Here is a 16,642-nt window from a genome sequence, read left to right as displayed (position 1 = left end):
CGATTGTTATTCCAGCGTACACACTGCACTTTGAAGAAATTTGGAAAAATTACGAGTAATCTACATGTGGTCGTTCATATTCAGTGGCTTCCAGCATTGTCATCACCAGCATCACAATAATCATCAAAACGAGTAGAATCACACTCATCGCATAAACTTAGTTAATTACCTCCAGCCTTGTATGAACTAATTCACCTGGGACAGTGCAAGTTATATTTAACATCCACTCCTCATGGATGCTTGACTCACCGGTAACCATTCGAACTTCGTCTCTAACCGCGTTAGATTTACCAGCTTTATGGTCGTCCAATGAGCAACACCGCAGTACATTTTGTCGACAGAAATGTGGTTTGGATGCAAATCTAATTGGGTTGATTGTACTGCTGCAGACAATGGGATTTCTCTGTTATAAAGTAAGGAAAGATAACAATCAGTTTTCTACCCACAAATGTGTTTCCGCCATTGGTGTAGCCAGCTAAAATTCAATTTTCACTTCCAAACCAGGACCTACCATATAGAGCTTGACAAGAAGAAAGTATATGCTGAAGGCCCAGTCCGGTGCTAAAGTTACTCCTAGACAGAAACATTCCAATCAAATTATCAGTTTGAGCGCCTCACATCCAGAAAGTTGAGCTATCCTCTGTCAGTTTTGACTTAAGTACAGTCTCCACAAGGGAAAACTAGAATCGTTAAGACAAGAACGCCTCAATCCTATGTTACATTTGGAACCATGTTAATCTCCAGAAGGATGCCTAAGGGCGATTGACCGCTTATTTAAATGAAGTCGAGAAGACATGTTATGGTTGATTGGTATAGTTAGTTGCACACTGTTTGTCAAAACAAAATCTCCTTCCCTTTGATGAGACGTTTTGAACTGAAGCAGTAATCGAAATTGCTTAGTGGGGGTCAGAACGCATATGTGTCTTGCATGTCAGCCGAATTCTTATCCGAATCTGCCTTACTTGTTCAAATACCGTATGCACACAGTAGCCCAAGAATGTAGTGGTGATGGAATTATGTGACCAACACATCACCGACTTCGGCTGGTGCGAAATACTGAACAACAAATGCTCAACGGGGACGAGGATGGCGACCAGGATGAGGACAGTCGGTAGGGTAACAATGACAGGCAGATTCTTTTCAGAACGTAAACGGTTACATACGAACGCAGCTAGATCACGCACAGTCCATATTTTATGCTCGGATTAGAGCACTTTGTTATTATAAACTACTAAGCGATATGTTAAACGTGACTATAGTCGGAGCAATGATAAGGCAGCTATAATAATTGCTAGCACATAGCGTAAACAGCCGGTTACGGCTGCGATGCAGTAAATTGCTCAGTCTGTTTCCGGGCAGCTCAACCGTCGATAGGTGTGAGTACATGACTCGGTGAATAAAATGCCACGTCAACACAGATGCTGGCATCACAGTTGGCTAATTTCGAATCTAGCGTCTACCAATGCAGTGACACTGCCGTTTCCTTCATAGAAAAAAAACAATCCTTTCTAAAGGTAACACAATACTCATAAGGTTGCTGAAAACCCTTCGACTGCCGACGCTCGGTTTCTCCCTTCTCGGACCACATGAGATGGGAGCAGTTTCCAAGTTCCTTTCAAATTTTTTTCTGCTTGAACTCAAATCAGACGGAATCCGCAAGCTACTCTCGTACACACATTACTTTGTTTTGGACGCAAGGCTCAACTTATTCCGGATGAATATCTCAGTTGAAGGTGACCAGCACGAACGAGATATTCAGCTTAATTTAGTTGAGTCTCGCAATAAAAACTAAATAAGTGTAGAGCAGAAAGTATTTAGTTGATTTCATTGCTGTCTCATATTGTATTGGACAGCACTGTAAAAAATATGGTTAATTTTGAGTACCTAATTGACACAAGAACAGATACTTACACCATTGTTTGATCATTCATGGCGCGCAGCTGGAGAATCCCTCGAAAGATGCCAACGCATGTGGCCTTTGCGCGGAGCTGGACAGATGCTGAGGTGAATGGCTGTATGGTCCCTTCCGACTGGTCCACATAAATTTCCACAGCCTTATGGGGATTTGCAGAAAAGGTGTGAGTAGGAGGAAACAAAAAATAACTATTGCTGTACTCGAGTTTTCTGGGTGTCAACTGAAAAAAAACAGGAGCATATATTTCCCACATGGGGTCGCGCATCGATTGGTAAACAGAAAGAAGACACAAAAGATTTTAAAAATATCCATGCTTATGATTGTTTACTCTATAGGAAGGCGTTCGGAAGTGAAACATCATCGAACAACACTAGGATGTTGGTAGTATGAAGAGATTTTCTAATTTTTAACATGGCTTCTATCCTATAAATAAGATGATAAGCTGAGAAACACTATACAGCCATACTTACTGGGATGCATGGGGATCAGTGCACCTCAGTAAATTCTGGAGAGGTTTGAACCTCACCCACCTGGCCAATATTTGGAACATTTACTCGTTCAGCCGCGAGCAGCTAACCAGCAGTGTGACTAGTTTCAACTGAAAGAGGATGTATCGCTATTTATCTTTCAATCGTGGAATTCACATCACGTAATCATTCGCTTACTGGTTTTCTGAGTGACAACTTCCCCGATGAAAGCTCCACTCGTCGGGTGAATTGTTTGTCCTTGTGGGCTACTACTTAGTTTGTTGGCAGCATGAAGATATTTGAAAATCTTTAGCACAAAATAGTTTTTACATCGATTAGAATTACATGGAGAAGATTTGCGATCCCTCTCCTCTACTAACTGCAATTAGGTGTCGGGTAGGTAAAAAAGTATAGAGTTGTGACGTAATATATCGGGTTAGACCGCTACCACCAGAGGCTGACTCATAGAATCGTCTGGTATTTGGTCACTTTTTTAATTTGTTCTCCAGTTTGCATTCGGTAATTCCCACCTGACAGTTTCAGTTTGTTGCAAAATATTCTGCACGAGAATTGACTACTGTCAATAGCATTTTAGTAGCAAGTTGGACCTTTTTTTGGTGTCAACACATTGCCATTGTTGCTTTTGCTTACAGGTTTAACCATCAGGGTGTTTGTAAATTATTGGTCTGCCGAAAGACAGTTGAACTTTACCTCAAGAAGGACTCTTGGGGCCAATCCAGGTGAATACTGTCCTATTGTCCCAACCCCCGAACTTCCGCCTGAGCTGGGTTTGGAGAATTTTACGACCGCTAGATAACTAGTGGGCCCATGACTAGAGTTCTAGCCTGTACAGGGTTGCAAAAGCGTTCGAAAGTCCTTCGATAAAACACAGCTTTTCACAGCGCTGGCGCCGTTCTATTCGTTTTCGCACAGACAGAAGACATATGGCGTAGAATGGTAACACATGTTGCACTTTCCTCAACTGTGGAGCGCAGAAGTTTCAAGGCAGATACAGGGAAGCGTGAGCAACAAATCGGTGTGAACAAAAGAATAGCTGAGATTAGGTTACTTGAACTGGAACCTTGGAAAATGTTTTGATTCAAAATTGTAATGCATATAAGTTGCATGCCCTAAGTAGGTGAAGGACTCCAGGCCAAATATTTGTTTAACTTCAAGTGTCCCCTATACATAAGCAGCCAATTGTGCCCTCAATAAAGTTGCCTTTAAATGAAATGCCAAACTTTGGTCAATAGCGCAATCGGAACCATCAGCCACATGGTGTTTTTTGGTGACAGTGTCGTAGTTAATGGACACTCGGCGATCGGTAATTTAGGGTAAGGTTTCCGGATGAAGGTACACAACAAAACGCTCTAGTAGGTCGGAAATATCAACAGCAACTTCCAGCTTGCTTACTATTCACGCTTTCGGATCAGTCACGTGAAAAACAGTTTATTGAACGGCCTAACTGAGTCTCACTAAGCGGGACACAAAAAGCTGTTCATATGATCTTACTATTAGGCTTTAGCGTGAAAAGTTTCGGAGACCAGAGAAGATCGCGTGACGAATAACCGATATTCTACAATGCCGGTTTTGAAACCAGAATACAAATGAACCACGTAAACCAACCAGATTTCTAGCACAAGCAAGCAAATGACCCCATTGTCGGATATTGTAGGGAACAGGCGTTTGATTTTCCTACAGCTCTACACTGTTCTCCGACATTACTCAGCAATCAGTCTTTGACAGAAGCCCTAAGTGCTTCAGGCGGACTTGCAAACCTCCAATACCTGAACTCTCTTAACTGATGACCGAATTGAACATGGCTATGGTTGTGAAGTATAGTCGAACGGCAAAATAACCCATAGTTGGGTCAAAACCACATTCCACGCAATTATACAGTGTTTCAGAATCAACAATCAGGTTAGCTTGTATTTTAACTCCTGAAGGAGGATTTCTGACTTTCTGATGACTTTGGCGGAAGTAATCCTTTGAAAATTCGGCTGTTACACCGCGGATCGAGTTGGAGCTTCGTTCAAAAGACTAAGACTGAACATTGTTGATCTCTCTTTAGTCACGAAAACCAAACGGCAGAACAAAAAACATGGAGAGCTCTGCCCACACTTTTCTGTCAATTATAACTCACGAGAATTTTGTTTGTCGCTCGTTAGAAGGTAATTACAAAATAAGACAGAGAAGATAAACTGAGAGGACGGAAATCACAGCAGTTTTTGTTCTACACCGATGCAAAAATGAATAGGCCCAGAGTGATTCCAAGATGCTTCTTGTTCGTTGCTGACAACACCGTAGCATTTTTGAGAACAAAAAACGGAACAATCAGACTAATTAGCGAATGCAGCGAAACATTCGGACTTACGGGTAGGCTGTCTTGATTGACGACTCCAACACTCCAGCGTCTGGCTTGTGAACCAGGGTTGGTAATTGTAACAGAACGAGTTACAGTGGAGTCAACCCGAAGGACACCAAAGTCACAATCTACATCTTCGACCAAAAGTGATGGAACCTAAATGAATGAGAGTAGAGAAAAGGAATTTTTTGAGTGAATGATACCATACATCAATATTCTATTGGATGCTTTGTCAGTATTTATGGTCGAAATAAGGCAATAATAACTGAAAGACAGGCGATGAAATGTAAAAAAGAAAGAGGCACACCAAACCAAGGACTCTTATGTTTTTAATAATGTCTAAAACTTCGCAGCCGATTTCCCCACAGACCTATAACTTATCCCAATGAGAGCTTTTATATTTATCAATCTTTCTGATGATAATGAGCAATAATAAAGGGCAAGTGCAACCATGAGTACAGCATAACCCAATCTCGGCATTTGGACTGTTGCTGTCCAGGTTTGGGAAAACTTGCAGTATTTTAACCATTGTTTTTTTATTCAGGTGGCATGTCAGCTCGGCACCCAAGGGGCATTACAGCTGAACGATTACTTTTTGACTGTGTATTAAAAAATTGATCATTTGTTCCTTGAGAATGAGTTGATCTGAGGAATGCAACCCCTAAAGTCTTCTGCTACAATGAGTTCAGACATTGCGAATTAGAAAAAATAGGGCAGAATTTGATGAGGAATTCCATGGTCTTTATCCGATAAGACAATTATTATCACCAAACCTGATAGCTGGCAAAAATTATGCTTGAGAGGTTATAGGAAGCCCTAACTGAAATCATATCTGTTTTACTTTATAAACGCAAAAGTGTTTGAGGTAAGATGTATAAGAACTCTGGCAGTGGGATATCCACCCTAAGTTAGTAAGAGATGAGGTGTCCAAATGCTTTTGAGAGGAGAGGGTGACATGGGATGGAACAATTTTTGGAGAGACGAGTGTGCGTGAAATGTTGAGCTATACTAGTATTTTTTCAAATTCTTTGGAAGAGTGATAAAGATTATTAAACGAGGTATCAATTGCAGAGTACTATGTGGTGATATAAGCTATTACAGAGTTATACAACGTATCCAGACCGCAGAGTGGCACAACTCACAGACGGACCAACGAAACTACAATTAAGCTGTTCCCCAGCCAGCCAATCGCATTGGGAGACATCAACTACTTTCTTGTAAACTATAAGAACACAAGTAGTTGGGAAGAAAGTACCCGTCCAGCCGCGCACTTCTGATGCTTTAACTATTGGTGATGAAATGTCTGAAGGTAAATTGCCAAGCTTGGCTACCTGATTTACAAAACACTGAAGCACCGGAGCTACATGCTTTTCGCTACATAGTCAGCGTAACTTTCAACAACCTTCATCTTTGTTGAATACACATTCTACTAAGCAGCAGGGCTCTTTACCACTTAATCATTTTAGTGAACTATTCAGAAACATAAGGGTCACATTCGTTCCATAACATGCTGCGCTGAACCCACTGTGAGAGGCTGATTAAAATTCGAAAAAATATTTGGAGGGGAACAACACCAGTGTATTTCCTAGTCTTACAGACAAGACGACGTCACTACGACTGTACATAGTCCGAGCCTGCTTGAGGCCACGCATCTGAAACAGACACTCTCACCCGAACGTAAAATCCAGCCTATTGGTATATAACCCTGGTTTAAATTAAACCTGTGTAACATCTCACTCGGATAAAAGAGGGCATATCATTGTCCGTTTTCAGGGTGACCCATCGATCACTCGATCAATTTGTAGAACAACTGTTGTTAGCGGTACAAACTTCAGTTTTATTGGAAAGTGTGAAGTGAAGTGCTGTGTGTATATTGAACAAGGTGGGAATACAACACTTCTCTGGAATAGCATGTCGTATATATGTATAGAATAACAACCTGGCATCAAACGTAGGGTTGGGGCATCATTTGCAATCCAACTGATGGCAGGTGACAGGGTGTCAAACAAAAAGTGCTACAAGGGAAATGGTCGAATGATAGAAGGTGATCCTACTGCAGTTTTCTGGCGTTCCATAGAAGAATAGTTCACTCTAATCTATAGAATAACAAACTGCTAAGAATCAGCCGGGTATTCAGACACACCACGTTTTTTCACGCGCTTCTCTGGAACATTCGACAATTTATTTTCACTGTTTCCACTTTTGTGAGGTGCTGCCGACTGCAGAAAGTATGCGTTCTAATTTTCACATAAAGACACTTCAGTGAGGCGTTCGGATCGAAAACTGTCAAACACCACCGTTTTTATTCAATTGCAGGGTGACCAATCCCATTCAATCGAGGAACTTATATCTTATGCATATTTTTGGGCTACAATTCTGTCGAGCTATCAGGTTAAAGGAGAAACAACACAGAAAACTTCCAGTGCCACCAGAAACTTTTAAGCTATTGATCAGTGCCAACATTCATTGCCTTTGTAAATAGTGTAGCTGTTGAGCGGGTGCTAATCCACATAGGTGAAAGGTGACCCATTAGGACTGAAAATCATTACAGGCTTCAGGTGTTCAAACACTTTTTATTTAGCCTTTTCTTAAAGTCTTGGGGGTCAACACAGTGTTTATTTGTAATATCAGGCAACCGTGACAAAGTTTCCCTTGTCTCTACTAACTTAGTTAACGGCGACGTCCATGATGGTTTGGGCCTCTAATGCGCAAGTCTGAGGTAAGCAAAATGTCCACAACTGTCGTCGTCCATGAAACAATAAAATATGATTTGAAACTTTGAAAAAAACAACAAATATGGGCAATCAAATCAGTAGAAGTAAGTTTAAACCACCTTTAACAAGTGTAGGGAGGTTAAATGGTGTTAGTCATCAGAAGAACAATAGGAACTGCATCTCTCTAGGTGACAGACCATAATAATGGCTTCACTGGAAAAACCGGGCAGAAATATCGATTGGGCTTTATCAATTGTTATAAGACATTAAGATCGCGAGAATGCTATAAGATTAAATAAATCGAGAATTGTTCAGTAGGTTGAAATGAAACTTACCGCCAATAAGTGCTCCATTCTGGTTGGTATGGTAAAACACACACACCTCAATCAACATCAACAAACCGCCTCAGGTTACACTAAGAAATAACCATGAATATTAGTTTGGCAATCACAGACAGGAACAGGCAAAGAAAGTTTATGAGCATAGTTCTCTCAGTGGATCGAAATATAAAAAAACAGTCCGCAACAGTCACGAAAAATGAGTTTTTGAAGGTTTACTGTACCTAATGAGATACCTCTGTGCTATCCGTTTGACAACTCAGAAGATATTTCAGTTTGAATGACATCAATTTTACCCAGTTTTCCAAAACATAGTTCTGCGTAACAAATCCATACTGAAGCCACAAAATTTGGGCAGCTCACAATCTTTCGGTGCCTAGCCGAAAGGAGGCATGATGGCTGAGATAATATCAGGCTACCCAAGCATAGACAGGAGCGTTCAAGATTCCGAACCACTGATCACCTGGTCAGTAAGTCATGCCTTGCCCGCAGAGTTATCTGGAACTTGAATCGCACATGTCGCTTCGCATTTGTGGGTTCACTTTGTTCAACCGCAGTGAAGTATTGAAAGGAAGCAACATTTTTGATATCAAAACCCTATTTGGTGGAACATTTTACTATGTAGTTTACTATGGAGTTTACTATGGAGTTCAGTGTAACGGTTTCGAGTCTGTCCGTATTCTATTACCATTTCTTCTACTCATTGTTGTTTCATCCAAAACATTGGCTTTGAATCCAACGGTTCAAAGCAATTTCGCTTATTGCTACATAGTGCCGGCAATAGCGAGAACGAAGTCCCAATACAGTTAGAGTAGGTGGCTGAGAGAAAAAATAGAAAAGAACTACTTTCCTTGGGCCTTATCCCCTGAAATAATCGGACGCTCCCACTGGACGGGCATTTCGATACATACCGTCGAACCTGGACCGGTCAAGTCCGAAGCCTGGTCTGACATTTCTTCGTGACCTTCAGGAAGCATTCTTTCATTCTTATTGGGTTACATTCCCAATCAACTTTAAGCTGAAACCTGGGTAGCTACATCTGCTTCAGGATCTACCGTCTTCATTCCGTGCTGGTAAAAGACATGTTTAATGTTAAACGGCATGCGTTGGTGGTCCTCACTGACTGCCCCTTGAACACTTTGTTATCCTCAAATGATAAATTGAGTCGGAACGTCATATAGACTTTTGCAAAGATCAAACACTAGGCCACTATAGGCATCTTTTCTTCTGGACTAATGAGAGCCAATGGAGCATTCATCATAGATTATTTAAAGGTGGTTTTGAAAAGCTAACCTCGAAGTTTGCTTCAACTCTGATCCATAATGGTGAACCGGGTAGTTTGTCAATCTGACACGGAAAAGACTTGCAACAAAAGCCAGCTTCTTCGGAAGTGATACGCAGTTTGACATCAATCGCCTGTCCAGGTGGCACAATCCCTGCGGGTGGTTCAAACTCAACTAATGCATGAGAGGCTGGGGTGGACTTGGTATCTTCTCCAGTCAGTTGTTTTGTGGGGATGGCGGCGACATGTTCAAATGGTTCATTCGGTTCCCAGTTGAAGTGAACTGGACAGTCTGTTGACTTGTTGACGAGCTTGAAAGGGATGTAGTAAGCACACCGAACAAAGTTATACTGTGAAAGTCGCTAAACGGTTAAGACGGAGCTAGGGTCGCAAAAATGATTGATGAACGTGGGGTGCTGCAATGCAGCAGCCTTGAGGCAGTCCACCAGAAAGCCAAGACAGGAATCTAATCCACTCTAATTGGATCCATTTTTTAGCGTACGTATGTGTAGTGGGACTGTTATCTAAAATTTACCTGGCCCGAGCAACTGCTTAGCTCTTTGTGTTCAGTTTCCAACTGACAAAAGCGATGATGAGATCTTGCGGCAGTCCGTTTAATGGACTTCTCCAGCCAGATTTAAAGACTATGAGCTTACCAACAACTCCCTCGCAGGTTTCACTGAAGACAATCGAGGTGACTTTGACAGGGATAGCTCAAGTGGCAAAATATGCGTGTGTTTGGCAACAAAGTGGACGACATGAGGACTTGGTGGGACCAGATGCATCTTGTGAATAAACCGTTGGCGGGAAACTGTCTGAGGAGTGAGAACGTCTGTATATCTTATACGATGAAAATTAAACAGGTTAGATATAGCAGTGAAGTCAGAATTTACCAGCTACAACCGAATGACGGTTCCTCTACTAACCTTGTTTAGAAGAACATTTCAGTCCACTTTATTTGCGTATTCTGACGGGACGAAACATGTGGCTTTCGCGGTACAGATTGGTCTCACACGTTTTACCGAGACTATTATCTTTATGTACCTTTCACATGTCAAGTCATGCATGTTCACGTAGGAATTTTCCTGCGTGATGCCTCGACGCTTGCACATGTAACGTTCAAAACCTACTTTAAATTGAACTGCGCAAAAATGGAGAACTTTAAAGCATATTCTTCCACTCGTTTCATTCGGATTCATCAATGAAGGCGTTCTGCAAAAGCGTCACATCAGAAGGCTTTGAAGTCTACCACAGCATGGTGACCCGATTTTCCGGACCAATCCTTCCAACCCAGGTTAGTCTCTACTATTTAGTCCCACCGCCTAGGCATTCTTTATTGTTGAATGTCGCATGAAATAGACTCGGATTTGAATATAAGTATGGGCGGCTTCAATAGCAAGCATGTAGAGCGTAGAAGTCAAAGTCCTGTGCAAGTGCTCGAACCGCCGTCTAACTGAGCTAGTGTGGATGAGTGTGCTGCCTACATGTACACCAAAGTGGTTCAATGATGAAGCATCTTTTAATGGAACAGACCTAAAGTAGCTTAAGATCTTAGATTGACAAAATTGGACACGGTAAAAGCTTTATTAAAGTACGGAGCTAATCAGTACGTCTATTCATTCCATCATCATCCAGATGGTCAAGTGGACACAGTTCGCTTTATTCCTTATCTGTGAAGTGTCCGGATACGACACCACGTGGAAAAGTTCAGCAGGGCGCTACAACACGAAATCACATGACAGCCTCAAATTAATCGATCCAAGCATACGACGATCACACCCTGCTACCCTTTAATTATCGTGTTGTAAGAGTAAACCCTTTCTGGCATGACAGGATTAAAGAAGACTTTCAGTGATATAGTAGAATAGATCAAACAACCAGGTATACATTCCAATCCACAAGAAAACATGCAACCCAGTTTTCTGTGCATACCAGACACTGAAGGCATATGCGCGCTTTTTAGTCCGTATGTACCATTTTAAACAAAAGTATTTAGTCACTTAAAAGTTTCACATTCAGTTTGGATGGGTATTTGGCATATTGGTGCACAAGATGCTAAACTGAGATAAGTCACCTATTTAAAGTGCCTATCAATGATACCATGTGTATTTTCAGGTCCCAAGTTATTACCAGAGTTGGCATTCTTACCTTCAAACACCTGTGAACAGGTAACCCAGGTTCGGTGCTGCCAGGAATAGCAATAATACAGGGTTCAAGTGAAACGGGGACCGGAATTCCTTCAACCGCGAGATCCAGTTCGATTGGTTGAAGATCACTAAAACAGGACACTTGTGTGTCTTGAAGAACCTGCGGAACGTCTTTGAGTATCATTCGGAATGCTTCACTTGATTCACCAATCTGTTGTTTTATCAGGGAGTAAACAAAAGTGAGACCGATTGACTAATCCCCTGCCCCAAGACTTCTGACAAATACGACAACGACTTCTTGAAAGCTGGCTCAGTAGAACACCAGAGGATGGTTGCGTAATACATTCAACTGAGTAATGATGAAGTAAGAGAGATTTATTTAGGTCTCTTAGGTGTTGCACTTTAACATCACTCTAGTTTGCAACCGATCATTTAAACCCACGAGGTAGATGGTACGCATTGTTATGCTATCAACTTTAGGTTGGCTGATGGCTTACGACAGGCCTGTATACGTTCGTCCGCCGATTAATTACTTGTGCACATCATCATATTCGGTTCCGTGGAAACCGTAAGTGACTTCCCACTAGTTGCTGGTGTTCGATAGGTCTAACACTGTTGACGATCAGTTCTTCATATATATTAGTTCTTTGACCTGTTCGTCGAGCTTGGCAGTGGATTTGCATATTTTTCATTACCGTTCAGCGTTTATTTAAGTGACTATTTCCTCTTTTCTTGCAGACCTGAGCTGTAACCTGAATAGCTGTTCACAATCCTATCGGTCAGAATCTGACTGGTTCGTTCGGGATCCCTGTTTTAGACCACAAGTTTCAGGGAATTCGTCTTAAATGGCGACTTTCAAGTTTCCAATTCATATCTGTCGTCCTCTTGACTTATTATTATGGCCGCTGGAGTGACATGCTTTCGACAAGAGCTGATCAATAACAGCATTGTATAAGTTAAGAGGAACATGTGAGTCGTCACTCCCGCAGCTTGAGCAAAAAGGATTTTGGAGTAGAAATGCCTGGGATAATTTATGAACTACTTTCAGTGCGCCATCCAACTTTGCTGTGACTTACCACGCCTAGATCAATTCGTGACACGACATCGTCCGCCATGGCGTGGGCCTCTGTTGCGCAGGAACAATACCGAAGTCCCTAAAAAACCTTGTCCCCTATACCATGTCATGTGTGGCACTGTCAACCAGAAGGACAACTAAAAATCCGGCTGAGTACCTCAATGAGCGACATGGAGTAGTTTGGTGTCCATATGGTGTAGAGAGTTTGCCACTTAGGAGTCGACAATGGATTCTGACGTGTTCACATCTAGCAGCCGACTGCCTTACCTATGCAATTCGTATCCGAGGCACTTCTGGAACTGGCTACTCCTGTCTCAGAAGATAATAGTCAAGATGGAAGTAAAAACAACTTAGCTAGTTTGAAAACTTATCTCTGCTAGGTACCTGGAAAGCAGGATTGTGGAGCAACTTCATTGCCTAAATGAGATTCATATGCAGGAAAGGCTGATATGGGTCACATAATTTTTAAGCATGGATGGAGCAAATGACTATTAGATAGATGGACTGGTGGTTATAACCTAAGGAGAGGAATGTCAAAAAGAATGCTCTGCTCGGTGAAGGGAACATATAGCGGTGGATGATAACAGATGCCTACTTCGTTGCTTAATATGTCGATGGCGCAAATGGGCGTGTTAAGGCGCAAATACGTACATCGTCTATTCGGAAGTACTTTGGTCACTGATAGGGAAAAATTCATTTGCTGTAAAGTTTGGCGAACGTTTCGCATCTATACTTTATTGCAAACGTGTGAAATATGCAAGAAAACTCTGATGAATCGAGCAATCTAAGGAGCGACGCAAGAAGGGCTATGATACGTTTGGATAGGAATTTGATAAACTTGGATAAAGCGGTAAGGACGATGCGGTATTCCATTCACGAGTCAGCCAACATTCATCTGCACAATCCTGAATCAAGTAGACAAGAGTGTTTCGATCAAAGCCAATTTCTGCTCTGACCCCAGACGAACTGATGGTTCGTGTTCAATCGTTAAATGAATACATCCTACTGAAGCCCGCGTCTTCCGTTATTCGCACGCGCTCCAAACGTTCTTAAGTATTACCCCTCCTATGAAGTGCCAATTTTCCCCTCATTTGCGTGTGTCCCGCTTCTGATTGGACGTCTATCCGTTTAATCGCAACTCGACAGAAATATCGTTGTGATGCGACGTAGTACCTGAAATCCTACAACGATAATTTATTCAGAGAGTGTCTGTCAGGATGACATTGCCTCTCTTCTAACTCGGTGAATCCGGACCACTAGTCCGTAGAAGGAGAGATCACACGACTGCCTTTGGTCTGTGCCACAAACTTAAGCTTACAAAAGCAACAAACATCAGAAGTCTCTTCTTCGGGCACTTTCTCAGATGAAACAGGCTAAATTTACTGCATAGAAACAAATTGGAAAGGAATCAAAATTTTGGAATAAATCACCTCAACTGGTGCACTGACGAGCTGGAACTTGGTCACGCCCTTTGGCTCCAAACAACCCTTGCTGGGCTTTATGTGGAACACGCGTGAAAAGTCCTCAGTTTCTTCGTTACCTGTCCATTTCGCAGATTTGTGTTCCGGTATGCGCTGCATGTGCACCCACCGATATTGAATAGACGAATGGCTGTATTAAAGTGGCGTAAAAACAGTATGATTTCTGCCATTGAAGTCCAATCTAACAGAGTCTGCCTGACACGTATTATAGAAACATGAACTCCGGTCTTTCTGAAAAGAGAAAAATCATCAAAAATGTGTAAAACAACGTTCATAGCCAGCTGCAACCCACCGGGTGCCAACCCGAAGAGAATGCCTCATGGGAGGCTGGACACTAACTGTCCACGTATCGTTGTGCCTTGAGCACTGTGGCAGCTCAAAGAGCGTGTGTAACTAAAGCAATCCCAATGTGGTAAACTCCTTTCCCAGAATAAAGTTACGTTTATATCCATTTACAGGAGATCAAAACAGCCATATCCTAGAATACCATATACTTTTTCCTTCCTATAAGTAATCCCATTATCGGTACAAACCATGAGAAGCCGTTTGCGAGTCAAGATTTTACCGGTAATGGTTCACTTCCCATTTATCAGTTCTACTAAAACAATCTCATTTTCGCGACCGAAATAAAAAGAAACTAGCAAAGTGTCTTATTTCAAATATACCCACCCATTTAGGAGATTCCTGTGATTAGGTTAGTTACGAGTAGCTTGTTTCAGTGGTTTAGTCGCCCCAAAACGCGATTCAAATCCTTGATTCTAATCAGTTCTGTTTGCTCCCTTCAAATGTTGTCTCCGGGCAAGGAAATTCGTTTCTGTGCAAGGTGGATGATTGCCCCTTCAGTACACTGACTCAAGATAGATGTCCTACTGAGGGTAATCAAATGTTGTATGAATGATTTTTCGAAATTAAAAAGGCCCCCACAAGCAACAGTGGGTTTGTTGAAAAATCAATCTACTCACGAGTAGGCAAAACCTTGCGCCGTTTCTACTTCCACACAGGTTGGCTTGACGATCAGCCTGGCATGAATCCCACCATAATAGTTACTCGCCTAATGCTGACGACTATTTGGAACCAAGCGGATTCACTGAACACCACAAGGTTTCTCATGTCACAACCCCTGTTATCCGACTCACTGTGTAAATGGTTAATTCCCATATTTGGGGTTTCCATCAGTTTCAAAAGCATGTTCCGGCTGTTTCATGAAGGAAACTACTCACAAGGCTGCTGAAAACTTTTCGACAGCCCATCATCGATTTCGCACTTCTTGGGGCTCATCAGGTAGGCGCAGTTCCCGAGTTTCCTTCAACCTTATGTTTTACTTGAACCGGCGAAATCGACCCCACGATGAAGGTTAGGACCCATTAAAGTCCCGGCGTTCCACTTCCTTACTACCTTAAATCCGGGTTATCTAAAAGAAGCAAATACAAACTATCTAGCTATTTACTCGAAAGTCAGCAAGGTGAGCTATATACTGGAATGAATACCCATTGGAAAAGACGGAGAAGACGTAAGAAACAGCAGTACCTGACCTGAATGATGTTTGTTCAGTTCTCGGTGATGAACCTTTTGGATCTGGAATTCCTCCGTCCACATCATCAAATCTCCTAGATTTTGGATACTAGATTGCTAGATTGAAATTGCATGGGGATCTTAAAGGAATCGGCCCTAATATATCCGATAAACCTATCTTTATGGGACGGAACTTCAGCCTGTTTGATCATAATGAGGGAAAATCCGACCGACATGCACTGGTGGATGCACTTCCCACGTCCGGCGTTGAAAGAATCAGCCTAATTCTGGTAAGCAGGCCAACAACCATGTAAAATGTACTGGCTGTCCATATTTTGCAACACCGCAATCCCCTCAAGGCTTCTTCATCCATCCACCTGCATTGGGTCCTCAAAACACACTGTCCGATCGTTAAGGTTTGCCTTCGCTCTAGGTAACAGAAAAAATCTCTTGGAGTTAACCGAATTGGAAGGATAAGAATATTTGTGGAAGGTACCATGAAGCTCACCGGCATGTGGTAGGAGCTGTGTGGGTCAGCATCGCTGATTGCTTTGGGAAGCTATAGGAAAAAAGGCCAACGTGAATAGTTTGTTAGACATTTTAGTAACTGTTGGTATGTGTCACTTCTTCAATGAGAAAATCGTTATTCTTTCCGCTTCTTCGTCATCTGCCTTAACACGCAGTTTTTTAGACCCAAAGTACTCGCTGTTTCTTTTGAGGCGCTTCTCGCTTTGGTGTTTGAGGCACATGCCTATGATTTTCCGGCCGAGCTGGTTAATCTGGTCTCAAGTCGAGGTGACGTCATCAGTGTGCTGTGAGTGGAAATGCGCCGTTTCTCCGAACACACGAATTGATATAGGATTTACTCATTTAGGTCAGACCGGAGCACAGATCCATATATGCGCAACAACCATGCACTTCCACGCATGACACACTGGTGATGTCAGCTCAACTGGTGCTGAAGCGTCTGCGACCGGATTGCCGAGCCCATCGAACAAACCAACCGCCTGAGCTAACAATATCCTCCTAAGTCGCAGGCAGTCAGGGACAAAGTCCGGAGATAGACTTAGTGGACAATAGTGGCAGTAAATTTGACGGATCTTAGGTTTGGAAAAAAGAGGGAATAGACTGGGCTGTCGATTGGTTCCTTTACAAAGCGTCTTCGAAATTACAACTATTAATGCCCAAGTATTTAGCCTGATTTACTGTTCATCTGATATCCGCATAGCTTGAATTTTAATATTCTACCACCCTGCATTCCGAATATCCGATTAACCGAGGGAAGACAGAACGGTTAGTCGTATATATATATATATATATATATATATATATATATATATAAAGAG

General features: G+C 42.2%; 1 protein-coding gene across 1 annotated transcript in view; it reads right to left on the bottom strand.

The window, feature by feature from the left end:
- Positions 1-16,642, bottom strand: part of T265_12937 (hypothetical protein) — a gene marked incomplete at both ends in the record, with an annotated part of 55,218 nt that overhangs the window by 36,736 nt on the left and 1,840 nt on the right. Inside the window, 6 exons of the mRNA XM_009166371.1 lie at positions 250-403; positions 1,912-2,054; positions 4,757-4,903; positions 9,093-9,392; positions 11,230-11,439; positions 13,734-13,914. Coding sequence (XP_009164635.1) covers positions 250-403; positions 1,912-2,054; positions 4,757-4,903; positions 9,093-9,392; positions 11,230-11,439; positions 13,734-13,914 — 1,135 coding nt within the window. The remainder of the gene's footprint in view (positions 1-249; positions 404-1,911; positions 2,055-4,756; positions 4,904-9,092; positions 9,393-11,229; positions 11,440-13,733; positions 13,915-16,642) is intronic.

The sequence above is a fragment of the Opisthorchis viverrini genome (genome assembly GCF_000715545.1).
Source record: "Opisthorchis viverrini unplaced genomic scaffold opera_v5_25, whole genome shotgun sequence".
NCBI lineage: Eukaryota > Metazoa > Platyhelminthes > Trematoda > Opisthorchiida > Opisthorchiidae > Opisthorchis > Opisthorchis viverrini.
The sequence above is the reverse complement of the archived record's forward strand: the minus strand, read 5'-3'. Positions and strand labels throughout refer to the sequence as shown.